The 14,837-nt window shown below is 41.9% G+C and overlaps 1 protein-coding gene across 1 annotated transcript; it reads left to right on the top strand.

The window, feature by feature from the left end:
• The first annotated feature begins 1,340 nt into the window (after positions 1-1,340).
• Positions 1,341-4,935, top strand: LOC143898647 (uncharacterized). The gene is made up of 2 exons (XM_077408249.1): positions 1,341-4,269; positions 4,365-4,935. Exon 1 carries the CDS (start codon positions 1,849-1,851, stop codon positions 3,049-3,051), a length of 1,203 nt encoding a protein of 400 aa, XP_077264375.1. The 5' UTR covers positions 1,341-1,848; the 3' UTR covers positions 3,052-4,269; positions 4,365-4,935.
• The last annotated feature ends 9,902 nt before the right edge of the window (positions 4,936-14,837 follow it).

Genomic DNA, 14,837 nt, shown 5'->3' on the forward strand with positions numbered 1-14,837 from the left:
CCGCGAGAGATTCGACTTTCGGAGAGAGAGCTGCCGCTACAGCCGTCTGGGCGACCATGAAGGCTAAGACGAAGCTCGGAATGGGTTTGAAAACGAAAAAATCGAAAACGGTGAAGAAAAAAAATCTAAGAAAAAAAACGGATACTTCCGACAGCGAAACGAGGCGGCGTATTGCCGATTCTACCGTTGTTGGGAGTTCTCGGTTTTCTGGCCGGCGAAGCGGCGGGAGTCGTAAAGGCCGTGAACGATAACAAAGCCGCGCGGCGTCAGCTGGAAGAGATGCAACGTCACAATCGCGCCGTGGAAGGTCGCGGACTTTATCTCGCTCCGTACAAATACGGACGAGGGTTGTATCTCGGCCCGCACAAACGCGGGCGAGGAGTAGCGTCAAAAATAAAAAAAAACGTCAAAAAGACGTTAAATATGCCCGCGGGTATTACGACTAACGTACAATTGAATCGACTGGCAAGGCGTTTGCGCGTACCGTTCTTCAGAGGTGTCTTCATGCGTGATTTGTTACCGATCGGCGGTGTACGTCGAAACGAGAGCGGTATCGTGAATTTGGACGACGCAACGGGTCCCGGTACTCATTGGGTAGCGTACGCGAAGAGGGAAGATCGAGTCGTATATTTCGGCAGTTTCGGCAATCTTCGACCGCCGAAAGATTTGGTGCGATATTTCGGGCCGAGCGTGACGAAGATCGAGTACAATTGCATGTCTTATCAGCGATACGATCAGAACATCTGTGGACAATTGTGCCTGCGATTTCTCCGGACGATCGACGCTAATTTAAAGCCTGACGGTGCGCCGTGGTGACTCAGTATTCGTTAACGGTTTCCGCCGACATGTCTATAACGTTCACGCTGACCGAGAAGAGCAGCATCCTTGCGGAGCACTATTTTCCCGCCGTGGATCTGAGCGACGGTGACTACGAGCTCGGTCTAACGTGTTTTGAGACTTATCACACGATTCCGAACGTGAATTCTTCGAACAATAAATTTTATTTCGACGAGGATGACACGGAAATTACGATTCCCGAGGGATCGTACGAGATACGAGCCATACATGAGTTTTTGAAACGCGAAATTTCATGAAAACGCCCGCGACACGTAAATCATTCCAACGATGATCGTACGTCGGTCGCGAATATCGCGCGAGAGGCGACTGCTCGCGCGAACGGCTACGAAGACGAGGCCGCGCAATACCCGATAGTGCTCCGCGCAAATTACAATACGATGAAGAGCGAGATCAAGTGCGCTTTCAGAGTGAACTTTAACAAACCGAACAACGTTGGATCGCCTGCTGGGATTCTCGTCGAAGCGTATATTGCAGCCGAGACAGTGGCACGAATCGGACGCGTCGATTAATATTATCAACGTAAACATTATCCGCGTGGAGTGTAACGTAACCGCGGGTGCGTACAGCAACGGCAAACGTGTTCACACGATACACGAATTTTCACCGAGCGTACCACCGGGATATAAGATATCGGAAACGCCGGCGCAGATCATTTATCTGCCGATCATCGCGCGAAGCGTTACGGATCTAACGATACGCGTCACGGATCAAGACGGACGATTGCTCGATTTTCGAGGAGAAGAGATCACCGTCAGATTGCACGTACGACGGCTACAGCGATAACGCGCGACGTGTGACATGCTCGTGTTGAACGACTCGGAGCACGCGACAAATAAGAATATCTTTACGACTGCGACGATCGACGATATCATCAAATCGACATTCGGTAGCGTTAAAACTGAGACGAAAACAGAGACGAGAAAGAAGCTCAACGCATCGAACGTTAAATTTTTACAATCTCTGGGATTCGCGGTACGAAACATCTGAACGATGACTGAAATTCTTAACATCGGAGGCAAGCCGGTCTTTGACGATCGCATCGTCAAGATCGAGACTCACACGTACAACCCGTACGCCAACACAACGTTCGAGTATAGCGACGAGATACGAATACCCATACAACAGCAGGATCTGTATACGTTGCCGTGCGAAAGTTTTCTCTACGTCGAAGGAACATTGACGGTGACCAGAGCAGCCGGCCAAGCCGATGACGTGGTATTGGGGAATAATTGCGTCGCGTTCATGTTCGATGAAATTCGATACGAGCTCGACGGTGTGGAGATTGATCATTGCAGAAACGTAGGAATAACCAGCACGCTCAAGAACTACGTAACGGTATCGTCCGACAGAAGCGTGATCCTGCGAAACGCGGGCTGGGAACCACATAATAACGCGAACGGATACTTCAATTTCTGCGTACCGCTCAACCTGTTACTGGGATTTTGCGAGGATTACAAACGCGTGGTGATCAACGCTCGTCACGAATTAATCTTGATACGATCGCGCACCGACAACAATTGTCTGATGGGAAGTCTCGCGTTGGAGCCTACTGTCAAACTACTCAAGATACAGTGGCGAATGCCTCACGTGGTATTGAGCGAGGTCAACAAGCTGTCGATGCTGCGCACCTTGGAAAACGGACGATATCTAAGTATGGGTTTCCGTTCGTGGGATCTGTACGAGTATCCCCTGTTGCAGAACACGACCAAGCACTCGTGGGCCATTAAGACCGCGACTCAGCTCGAGAAACCGCGATACGTCGTCTTCGCTCTGCAAACGGGTCGGAAGAACGTCATGTCCGTGGACACGAGTCGATTCGACGACTGCAAATTGACCAACGTGAAACTCTACCTAAACTCGGAAGTCTATCCGTACGACGATTTGAATTTGGACTTTGGTAAACACAGATGGGCGATTCTGTACGATATGTACGCGCGTTTCTGCAAGGGCTATTACGGATACGAATATCTCGAGCCGAGTCTCACCGTTTCGACTTTTCTACGTAACGGCCCGTTCGTGATCATCGATTGCTCTCGACAAAACGAATCCGTCAAAAACGCCACCGTGGATGTCAGACTAGAATTCGATTGCATGGAGAACGTACCGCCGAATACCTCCGCGTACTGTCTCATCATATACGATCGCGTGATCGAGTACAATCCGTTGACCAACGTAGTGCGCAAAATAGTCTGAGTGTTCGCGGCAACGTCGACGAAAATTTTCTCTCTCTTTAATTCCCGATACAAATTTATGCGAGGAAAAAAAGGGGAGCAAGATATAAAAATCAGAGTGTCGCGAAACTTGCGTCATTCCTCTCGATTCACGCATCGAAGAAAGAGAGATATCTCTTCATGCCCGCACCAACGTTCGTCGACCTGCAAGGTTTCGTCGTCGGGATGAAATTTGTCGTAAAGGAGGCGGCTGTGCTGAAAAACGGGGCCGTTCTGGCGCATTACATCTTTACATGCCCCATGCCGTGGAATCTCCTCACAAAATCCGACAAATCGTGCGCTTCCTGGTTGATTCGCAATCACCATGGATTACGATGGGAAGACGGAAACGTGCCGTACAGCAAGGTAAAGCATTTAATTACATCGGCCGTGAGGAAGAGGACGACAACGATGACGACGACGACGACGATGACGACAAGATGCCGACTCTCGTGTACGTCAAGGGATGCCAGAAACGAGAATGGCTGGTGGATCTGCTTGAGAATAAAGCGAGAAACCTAAACATCGAGACTCTGGATGCGGATTACGAAGATATCGAATCTTTAAATATTCTAGATGCTACCAATACTATGCGATGTGGAAAACACGTTAAGAATTGCGCGTTGCAAAATGTATTAAAAATATTTAACTGGTGGTCGAAACGCCAAAAAGAATTGTCATCTTTTTAAAAAATAAATTTTATATGTATGTATAAATTTTACAATGTTTTATTTCCTTTCCCCCATTAGTCGATATCGTGTACAAAAATTAAAGAATAAGTAGGTATCGTGACGAATTCTAACTCGATAGCTTCGAAGGGGGTATTAGTTTTAGACGAACATGTTTGAACATGTTTCGCGGTTGATGTCATGTGGAGGGGGGAGGGGGGATATACGTCTTAATAAAGAAAAAAACATCTTACCTTAATCCCCTCTCCTAAAATTCAGAGCGCTAATTGGGCGTTCCAGAAACATTAATTTCCCCCTCCTTCATCATAGTTTTGTAAGTTGCCGCGTATATTCGAATAATTTTATACGACTAATCTCGTATTGACTGCTTGTGTGAACGGTGTTCACTTCTCAAAACCGAGAGAAAGAATGTATTCCGCTGAAGGAAGCAACGGCGGTAACAGCAGTGACAGTAGACGTATGAATTATTACGTGCCGATTCCCGATGTTGAAACTCCAACGTGTGAAAACAAGTAAGTTTTGTATCATTTATAGAGCCTTATATTTTTTTATATCTTTTTTGCGAATTGTATTATTTTGAAAGTAATCTCATTATTTTTTCCTATAGCATTTCGTTGGAGCGTCGCGCGGTTCGTATACTAGGCAGACGATACGCATTGACAGCAACAGCTTATAAATATTTGGATATTGGGATCAACGTGGGACCTATGTCCTCTGTGGATATACATATTGGCAATAACCGAGGCAATCGGATAATTCTGCTTCATGCAACGTGGGTGACGTTCATCGAAAGACGTGCGGATATTCAGCAACTTGTGCAGTCACCATCGCATGCAGGATCATCATCGCTAGCGTTTCGAGATCTGGAACTCGTTAAAATACGTGACGCAAATATTGTAAAATTGGCCTCGTGCGACACCAGCTTGTACATGAAACCGTCAACCGTACTCTTCTTGTTCGAACTAGAACATTGCGTTGAGAATGTGTATTTTCAACTATGCCAAAATGTTCATGGCGTAAGTGAAAAATTTAAACAATTTGTAATCATTTTACGTCAAAATTGTATCACCGATAAATGTAATGCAGTTAGAATCTTGCGTGAATTTTATGATAAGAATTCAATTATTGATTGTGAACTGTTGGCGTATGCTGCAGATAATATTGTACACGATGCATTACATGAGAAATATAAATGTATATATATATATATATATTAAAATGCATATCACTTTATCTAAAATTATCTTTCCTTCTCCCAATTATTTATTATAATGAAAAGAAACGCGAGCGAAGGGGCGCGAGCGAGAGAGAACGCGAACGAGAAGACGGTCCTTTTCGAAAAAGACTGCGCGCGAGAGAGAACGCGAACGTGGGACGGGAGCGAGAGAGAGACTGCGCGCGAGAGACTGCGCGAGAGAGAACGCGAACGAGAAGACGGTCCTTTTCGAGAGGAAGACAAAGAAAAGAAGGAAAAAAAAATAACGCGCAACGTCATAATCGAATGGCGCCGCGAAACACCGATAAGCGGCTCTTCCTACGAAGAAAAGTGAAAAGGACCGCGGTGTCACGCTAGTGGCAGGTCATAAATTATAGCCGCCTGCCATAGGCGCTTGCTTTTGTAGTGAGACGCCGTAACCGAATGGCGGCTCGCATGTTCTAGAAGGGTGAGATCATTGCAGAGTCAAGTGTCTAACTCGCTTTGTTTATATTCGCCGATAAAATTCCAGCAGCCGAACGGCGCCTTTGTAATACCCCCGCGCCGATAAAGTGACGACACCCCTCCCCCCGCGGACCACCCTCGGCGTAGAAGTGGACACCTCCTACCCCCCCCCCCGGCGGTACCCCTTGTCAATACGATATGTTTATTAATATTTAATAAACATGTCCCGACACGCTCGCCGACCCCCCCCCTCGCTTCCCCTCACCAACGAGTCGTCCTCCCCCCCCCTCGCTCCCCCTTGCCATCAAGCCCCCCCCCCGGCAGACCCCTCGGCCGCGAGTCCTTCCCCCCCCCGCGCCTCACCCCCCCTGAGATCCCCGGCCTAAAACTCTTATTGTTTTATCTACTACAAATGCTTAGAGTTGTTTCAGTGAACTAATTAATTAGAAAATTTTGTGTTAAATTGGACAATTAGCGACGTAGACAATCAAGTCCTACTTATATAAATATATAAAATTATTATAAATAAATTGAAAATTGAAATTGTCAAATAAATAAATTAAAATATAAAGTTTTCAAACAGGGTTTCCAATTACATGCATGTTTATCTTTCGATCTTTTATTTCAGATCCAAGTAGTAGTACTTTTAATAATGATTCTCCCACTCCTGAAGAACTGAAATTATTGAGCCAACTATAACATTTAGCAGTTGTGGATATCGTAGAAAAAGAAGGCCTAAAATATATTGCAGGCTATGCCGCTTTTAAATATATGCATAAACATAAAAATTTGGGTAATCCTACTGAGATGTTGGTTAATCCAGAAGAAGACTGGATCAACTATATCTCTAGAGGGAAAATGATAAGGCCTTCTTCAGAATTATTAAATGTCGCAAAAATAATGAATGAAGAGTTTCAAGCTTACCATGGATCCTTTTTGCGGAAAGATCGGTGGGCATTTAAAACAGTAGCAGATAGAGTTGAAAAAAAATAAATGATATAATCCCGCGCGAGATTTTATTATGTTTAATCAGAACAAGAACGTACATAAGACTTCGTATAATTAATAAAAAAAATCTCGTCGGAAAACAATAATATAAAACAGAAAAGAAAAATGAAAAAATTTACAAACAAAAAGTAATATATTTTATTATTCAAAAGTAATATATTTTTTTGTCTTGACGCACAGGATATATAAGCCTTTTATTTTACTGTGTATATTTTTTATTTTAACTTAATTCTATTTTTTTATTATAACTTTATATTTGTGTTTGTATGTTTTTCTTTTAAATATATTTATCATAATTATAATTACATACGAAAAATCTGTCATAATAATTCTTTCTTGTCCTAATCTTCGTTTTAATATCCATTTGAATTATACAAGATGGCGGAATCTTGTCACGCTCTCTTATTGGTCAATAGAAATGCCTGCGCAGTAGCACACCTTGGGAGCTTTCCAGCAAGTGACACAAGCCGACACAAACGTCGTTCTATCTTTCTTTTTTGGCAATAAGTAACAAATACAAAACTATACCTGTGTCGACTTGTGTCGCTTGCTGGAAAGCTTTCCTTGTTACTTTCACATGACTATTGAGATCTGACATTCGTCGCCATGACATCTGGTAGTCGAAAATGAATGAAAGCACTGAAGAGTGAAGGATATACAGATCTCGTGGCATTGTATATATATATATATATATATATATATATATATATATATATATATAGGCTTGACGTGCGAAACTGTGAGCCGATAGACGCCATATTGGTTAAGCCCCGGCTCCATGTCAGATCCCAATAATAAATACACAATGGCTGCGTTCGGGAAGCGCGCTATTAGCGCTATTGCATCATTCTATCTTTATCGCTCATCAGGCGTAAAACAAGGATAAAATAAGCAAATAGCACTAATAGCGTCTTCCCGAACGCACCCAATAAGAGCAAACTTAATATAATTTAAAAAATGTTAAAATTAATACCGGATCCGATTTTGCGCTAATCACAGATAGATTAAGTCTAAATAAATGTTAAATAAATGTTTTAAAATTTTTTTTTTCTTGAAATTATTAATGTAAAATAAATATTAAATTAATCTATATATATAAAACAAAGTCGGGTTAGTTACACCATTTATAACTCAAGAACGGCTGGACAATTTTAATGATCTATGATTTGTTGGATTCGTCTCCGCCCCGAATAGCATAATAACTAAAAAAAAAAAAAAAAAAAATTAATCTAGAAAGATATCCAAATACACCAAATACCGGGGCCGGGGCAAAGCCCGGCGGGGCATGCTAGTATTAAATAAATGTTAAATAAATGTTTTTTAAATTCATTATTTAACATTTGTAATTAACGTAAAATGAGAATATTGAATTAATGTTTAATAAATATTTCTTCAAATCATTACTGCAAAGAAATAATTAACGTTACGTAAATATTAAATAAACGTTAAATAAACTACAATGTATAATTAATAAAAAATAAATTATAAAAAAACATTTAAAAAATATCATCTCTGTTACTTGGGTAGGCTTTTTGTCAATTTAAATCTATCATAAAAACTTGCCTTTCCTACTGTGAATGCATCTTTATGTGCCAATATTATCAACGGAATTTGGTGACATTCTGAGTTATGGTGTAATTTTTAGCGCGACATAAGCGTTTTTGATAGTGAAAAATAATTTTTCTGATCTCTCGAAAATTTCTACTCTTTGCGACGCTTTTTCCCCCAGTCTCGCAATCCGGTGGAGGGCTATCGTGGATTGGCAGCACGCGCAACTAATTCCGACACCAAAGATTGGGCGCCAGGTGCGACGGATCGCACCGTACTCTATTATATCTAACGCAATATTCCCGGCAATACCTCAGGGCGTAGGGCTCGTTCAGGGAATTCGGAGAGAGGCGTCACGCAATCAATCACACACCAAATAATAATAATAAGATAACATATGATATATTTCGTCAGATATAAGGCACTTGCGACAGAATATCAATCAAAGTAGGTGTTAGTATAATTGGTCTGAGCATCTCGCACTAGGAATCAGACCACGCGGTAACGAGACCTTGTCGGCGGCGGATCGACGCCGCGGCAACGAATCAACGCGAAGATGTTGTATAAATTACCGCACAAAAGTCGGAGAGGCTGACGCACGAATGCCGCATAAACGACGCGATCAGGGCACGCGAGAATGTCGAATTTTAAACACTGTGGGTTAACGCACGCGAGATCAGGTCAACGCAACAGATAAACGCCGACGAACACACAAAAGCTTAACCTGAATAATTAGTTGAGTCAGGGTAACGCGATACCTTACTTCGAACTCGCACGACTTCGAACTCACACCAAACTTACGCCACGAGGCCGACGAACCAACTCGCCGCGCCTTTGGCTGTGTCTTCAACGCGCACCCGGGCCACCTCGATTCCGTACGACGCAAAAATTACGGGCGATCTCGCCGTGCCGACCACGCTGGCCGGCGATTGCCCCCGAACACGAAATAAGGACTTGGATCGCGGACGATCCCGCGACTTGCCACGCGAATCCCGAATTCTTTCGCAAGCACGGAGATTCCGCGGCTCCGCGCCGATCCCGTCGATCCTTCCGTCCCGCCAAGCACAATATTCGCCGTCCTCGAGGGCCCGGATACGTTACTCAAATGCGAGGGCGAGTGCCCTTCAAATTACATGGCCACTCGCGGCTCGCCGTTCCCCTCACAACTCGCTCCCGTTATCGCCACGCTTACCCCGATTCACGCGAGGAAACGCGGCACAATTACTCTCGCCAATATGACCGGAACGTAACACGATTACGAACTCTAACACAACGAAACGCGACACGATTACGGATATTAACACAATGAAACGCGACACGATTCGACACGATTAACCCGACTCACATATTCCAACGCCACGCGACTGTCGGCCGTGACGGTGCTCCCGGGGAGGGCACGATTGGTCTCTACGCACCGGAGAGCTCACTCTCGGCAAGGCCCTGGCACGATCTCTACACGATTCTATCTTAAATGCGAGCGCAGGTAACGCACGCTCATACCGCGGTCCACAGGTAGCTCCTGCGGCGCTCAGGTAACCGATACGTGCCTGGGGCCAGTGCCTCGAGCGAACTCTCTTTTCTTTAACGCGGGGACGCCAGAGTGGTGACCTTACAATCGTCGTAGTATCTCCTTCGGTCCGGGCAGCTCGTAGTTCGGGCGATGCTCCCAGGTTCCTCGCCGGCACGACAGTGTCGGAAACGATCATGAGCTCCGGGATCGCGCCGGTTCCCTGCGCCTGCGCTGTAGCGTGTCGCTCGACCGGATTGCCGATCCTAGCGCTCCCGGCGCCTATAGTCCGAGAGCCCACCGCAAAAATTTGGGTCCATCGCTTTTATGGATAAATTTACTTGCAAAAGGTAGTTTATAAGTCGTATTATCATTTTTCCGTGTAGTATTTGCTATGATTTTGTTAAAATTCAATTAATTATAAAAAAATGTAAAAAACTTGGAAATATTCGACAAAATTCCAATTTACATTACGTTCTCTGACAGTTCCATACTTTTTATCTGGAAATATGATATTTTTAACTATGATAAATGATAAAAGTATATAATTAACATATAAAATATAATAATATGAATGATAAAGAAAATCAAAAATATTCTTAATCCCTACACAATATTATAATATCATAAACGTTAAATAATAACAATAACAACAATTATGATCTTTAAAAATTTATGATATTAGATAGTATCCAAAGTATAAATAAAAGCGTGACGCTCTGTCCTTGTTTACGGCGCGCATTTCAAACGCCACGCTCGATCTGACTCGCGCGTTGAGTCAAAAATCATGATCAGCCTGGGTTTTGCAGGGGCCAGGGCAAATCAGCCGGGTATTTTCTGAAAGGGAATTTGATGCACTTTCGAATGAAACAAGTTTCGTCCATAAAAGCGATGGACCCAAATCGCTTAGAAATCCAAATGTTAATAAATTTTTATTGCTCATAACGCAGGGGGTACGAGTTTGGCTGACAATCGTTTATGATAATACTACTTATAAACTACTTTTTGCAAGTAAATTTATCCATAAAAGCGATGGACCCAAATTTTTGCGGTGGGCTCTTGCACTACTAGGCCGCACGTGCGCCGCTTCTCCCGGGGGCGCCACTCCAATTCTGGGCGCTCTCATCGGCGCCTCAGCTTCTCGCGCGCCTCTCCTTCCGGCGGCGCCGCTCCAACTACCTCCGATGCGGCGCGGGTTTTTCGAATCACCCGGCTGTCCGGGCCGCGATGATCGAGTCGGCGTTCGGGGTCAGGCTGGCCGGGCCTCGGTCCCGTCTGCCGGCATCCCCTCGGGGTGACGGCCCCAGGGCGGTACCTTTCCCTGGGCCGCTCCTCGGCACGCCCTGGTCTAACTGGCGTTTCGCTCGGGTGTGTCCCGGGGTCTCCTAGACTGTTATCCTGCCGCTGTTGCGACCGCGTACGGAGTGAATTTCGGCCGGCGACACTCATGCACCTGCGGGGAGGTCCGGGCGATCCGACTTCTGGCCATGTCCCCTGGCCGTTTCTTTAATCCTTTGCCCTTCCTCGTTGCGGCTCCCGGCCGTTACAGGTTGACTCCAGCCACCACTGGCGATCCCTTAAATACTTAACAGCTAATTAGACCAATTAAGACCACGCAACCGCCCCTCCCTCGCTCCAACGAGGAATTAAGCACCCCCGAATTCCCCTCGGCCGAGCCCGTCCGGGAAGTAGACGGGACTTGTCACGTCACATCTTTTATAGAGCTTTAATTCTTGCGAATCTACCGGTAAGTGATTTTGATGGGAAATTCGATGCTTTATACAAATTCGATAACAGTTTTTGCATATTTTTAAAATTTTTATATTTTTGGAGTAACAAAAATGAAAAACGACGTTTGGGGCAAAGTCGCCACCACGCTGTTTTATCGGCTCCCAATAACGAACGGTGCTTGTCATGCAGCTATATGGCCCATAACAAATTGTGTGCGCCCGTCTAATCGCGAATTTGCTTGCATAAATTGTTTTTCAGACATGAGTTTAGATGAAAATAATTAAATGTTCAACAATTTTTGTTCTCATTTTTTCCAATTGTTTTATTTAATTCCGAATTTGTGTACTTTCTTAATACACAATAAGCAATGTATGTTTAGTTTCAGACAATAAAAAATAAGTTCCAGATCAAATTGTGTCGATCAGGCTCGAAGTGTCGAGTTTACCCCGGCATTTTTTAATTTGAAAATTTGTCTTTGCGTCATTTTCCCTTTCCTGGGGACAAAACCAAGCGACGTACGTACAGCAAAATTTCCTTAAGCAATTTTATACCTGAAGGAACACTCTTTAAATGTGTACCATTAAATTTGCTTGAAATTTTTAATTAATGTTGAAAATTGTTTTTAAAAAAATTGTGTCGAGTTTTTCCCGGTCTTCCCTACATATTTTACATATATAATTTTTAAAATAAATATATTATTTTTAAATATTATTTATATATTTCTTTGTTTTTATTCTTTTAATGTGAATTACAATTCTGAATGTTTCCTTTTATTATGTCCATAGGACGTCCATCGCGGATATCCTGTGGACATACCTATGTTTTGGGGATATAAACATGTCCACCAATTTCATAAACAGATATACTATGGACGTCCATAGAATGTCCAGTGGACGTCAAACGAATGGCCTATGGACATCCTCAATATCTTTAAATAAAGGACGTCTTAGGGATGTCCATCGGATATCCGTGTACATGTTTGAGAATACGCTGCGTTCTGGTGTTTTTTTTCCCCCAAAAGATCCTCTCAACGACACGCAATTGTCCACTGTTTTAACCTAAAATTATTAAACTTTTGTATTATAATTTAAAGGAAAACAATTGTCCTGTAACATGTATGTACAAAATCTTAACATGTAGAAATTAACCTTTCGTCATCCTTAGGGAAAGTAAAGAAATGGCAAATTTGAGTTTTTGCTCGTATTTTGGCAATTTCGAACGCTGCAAATTTTATAACTTCTGCTTTTATTCATTTTGGCGTTACACTGATTAACGAATTTTTAATTTTTGCGATACTATGGCCCGGTTTCACCAACGTAATTTAATCTAATCGGTCGATTAAATCACGTTAGTGAAACCGGGCCTATATTACACCAAAAATGTGAGGGCCGTGGTGTCACACCGACTTTGCACTACCACATATACAGAAACCCCCCGATTGGTGGCACCATCGAAAATGGCGATGCGCAGTACGGATCGGCGCAAACCACAATAAAGGGTTGAGTGAACATATGTACTGGATATACTGCGGCAGAGGAAGGGGGTAGGGACCTTGCTAGAGGGTCCCTAAGAGGGGGCGGAACTTACTGTCTCCACGCATATAGAGTCCTATATAAAGAGAAAAGCGCAACCGGTGTATCGGCTGCTGATTGGCTCCGCCATTTTGTCGACGAACAGTGGCGCGACTTCTTCCTGCTTTGAGTGATGCAATGTCATGTAATGTCATCTGCTCGGATATCATAGTACACAATAAATGTTTTATACCTGGATTCTTGACAAAATATGGTCAAGATCATTTTCTTTAAATTTTTCCGACAAATAGTAATTTAAAGACGGGATTTCTTCCTGCTTTGAGTGATGTAATTTTATAATGTGATCTGTGCATCGTACATCATGGGAGGTTACAACAAATGTTGCATACCTGGATGCTTGACAAAATATGGTCAAGGTCGTATTCTTCGGAAATTTCCGACAAATAGTATTTTAAAGGCCAAGTGGAGACAAAATTTAGGAAATTTACGAATATTTCCAACATCTGCTGTGTGTGAGGTTATATAATTGAATTTGATGTTTCTTTTTACATAACTTCATCATAAATAAAGAATAGAAATTCACAATTTTTTGTTTTTATTTTAATTTAATTACATTTCAATAGGACTGAATTTGAGAAGATGAGAGAAGATGGGAAAAGAAATTTAAAACAAAATGCTGTGCCATCACTTCCCGAGGTATACAATTTCTGATAATATTAACTTATCTCTATTTCATGGATTTTATTCATACTATAAATTCTCACTGATTTTTCATTTAACTTTATAGGAGGTACGCCAGCATCTATCTAAATTAAATTGGGCAGAGAAATCAGATCATTCTTACACAAAATTACTACCGGTAAGTATATCTTGTTTAAAATTATATTTTCTTTTTTTCGAGGTAAGATCACTTAAAAAGTATCGTGTATCCATTTTTAGACTATTAATAACTGTGAGCTTCCACCATTGGAAACATTGAAAACAGCTAATATTTTATTGAGTTTAAATTCTTCTTCCTATCAACAGCTTAATGTTATGGTAAGTGTTAGAGAGAGAATATTCATATTATTTTTAATAATTTCTTATATACAATTATGACTTTCATCATTATTATTAGTCAAATAATTCCATCCAAACTCGCCTTCATAAAGGTTAATGTTTACGATGCTAGAACTTGGTCCAAGTTCTCGGACCGAGAAATTTGTAGCCAATCAATAAGCAGCTTTTACGGAAAAGTGACAAATTTATTGGCTATACGATTCTCGGACAGAGAACTTGGACTAAGTTCTAGCACAGTATATACAGTAGCGCAACTCTCTGTCGGCACCTTTGATGTTAGTGTTGGCCAAAATGGAGTGCGCATGCGCGAAATAAAGCAGTATTCTGTCTCACTTCTCTCTTCGTCATCTCTCTCTTTCCTACTCGTTTAGTCCATTGAGGTTAATTTAACGCAGTTGGCGCGAGATACAACCGTGTCTGTTAGTTTCAATCAAAATTATGCAGAATTATTGTTAACAATGTACAATATCATGCAATGCGCGCGTAAAAAAAATGAAAGAAATTAAAAAATATTAAAAAATATTACATATATAATAGATGAATCCGTTAATGATGCAAAATAATGATATATATAAAATACTAATATATGAAATATTATACTAATATATAATATAACAGTATGTTATATAAATAAATAAATAAATATATATATATATAATATATGATAAATCAGGAATAAATGTAAAATAAGTATATAACATATATAATATATAGAATAATTTTCTCGCATAAAAGTATACACACAAAAGTTATGTAAACATTTTAACGTAATATAACACTTTTTAGATTAAATGTATACATTTATATATTTTTATAAAATATGTCACATTTTACAATATATTATTTATTAAATATATTATACATTTTGTGTGTGTGTGTGTTTGTGTGTGTGTGTGTGTGTGTGTGTGTGTGTGTGTGTGTGTGTGTGTGTGTGTGTGTGTGTGTGTGTGTGTGTGTGTGTGTGTGTGTGTGTGTGTGTGTGTGTGTGTGTGTGTGTATGTGTGTGTGTGTGTGTGTGTGTGTGTGTGTGTGTGT

This window comes from Temnothorax americanus, unplaced genomic scaffold, assembly GCF_048541705.1.
Source record: "Temnothorax americanus isolate GAGA-0224 unplaced genomic scaffold, ASM4854170v1 Scaffold24, whole genome shotgun sequence".
Taxonomy (NCBI): Eukaryota; Metazoa; Arthropoda; class Insecta; order Hymenoptera; family Formicidae; genus Temnothorax; species Temnothorax americanus.

What these genes read in the sequence shown, in the direction of transcription:
- LOC143898647 (XM_077408249.1), top strand. Translation starts at nt 1,849, where the DNA reads ATGACTGAAATTCTTAACATCGGAGGCAAGCCGGTCTTTGACGATCGC.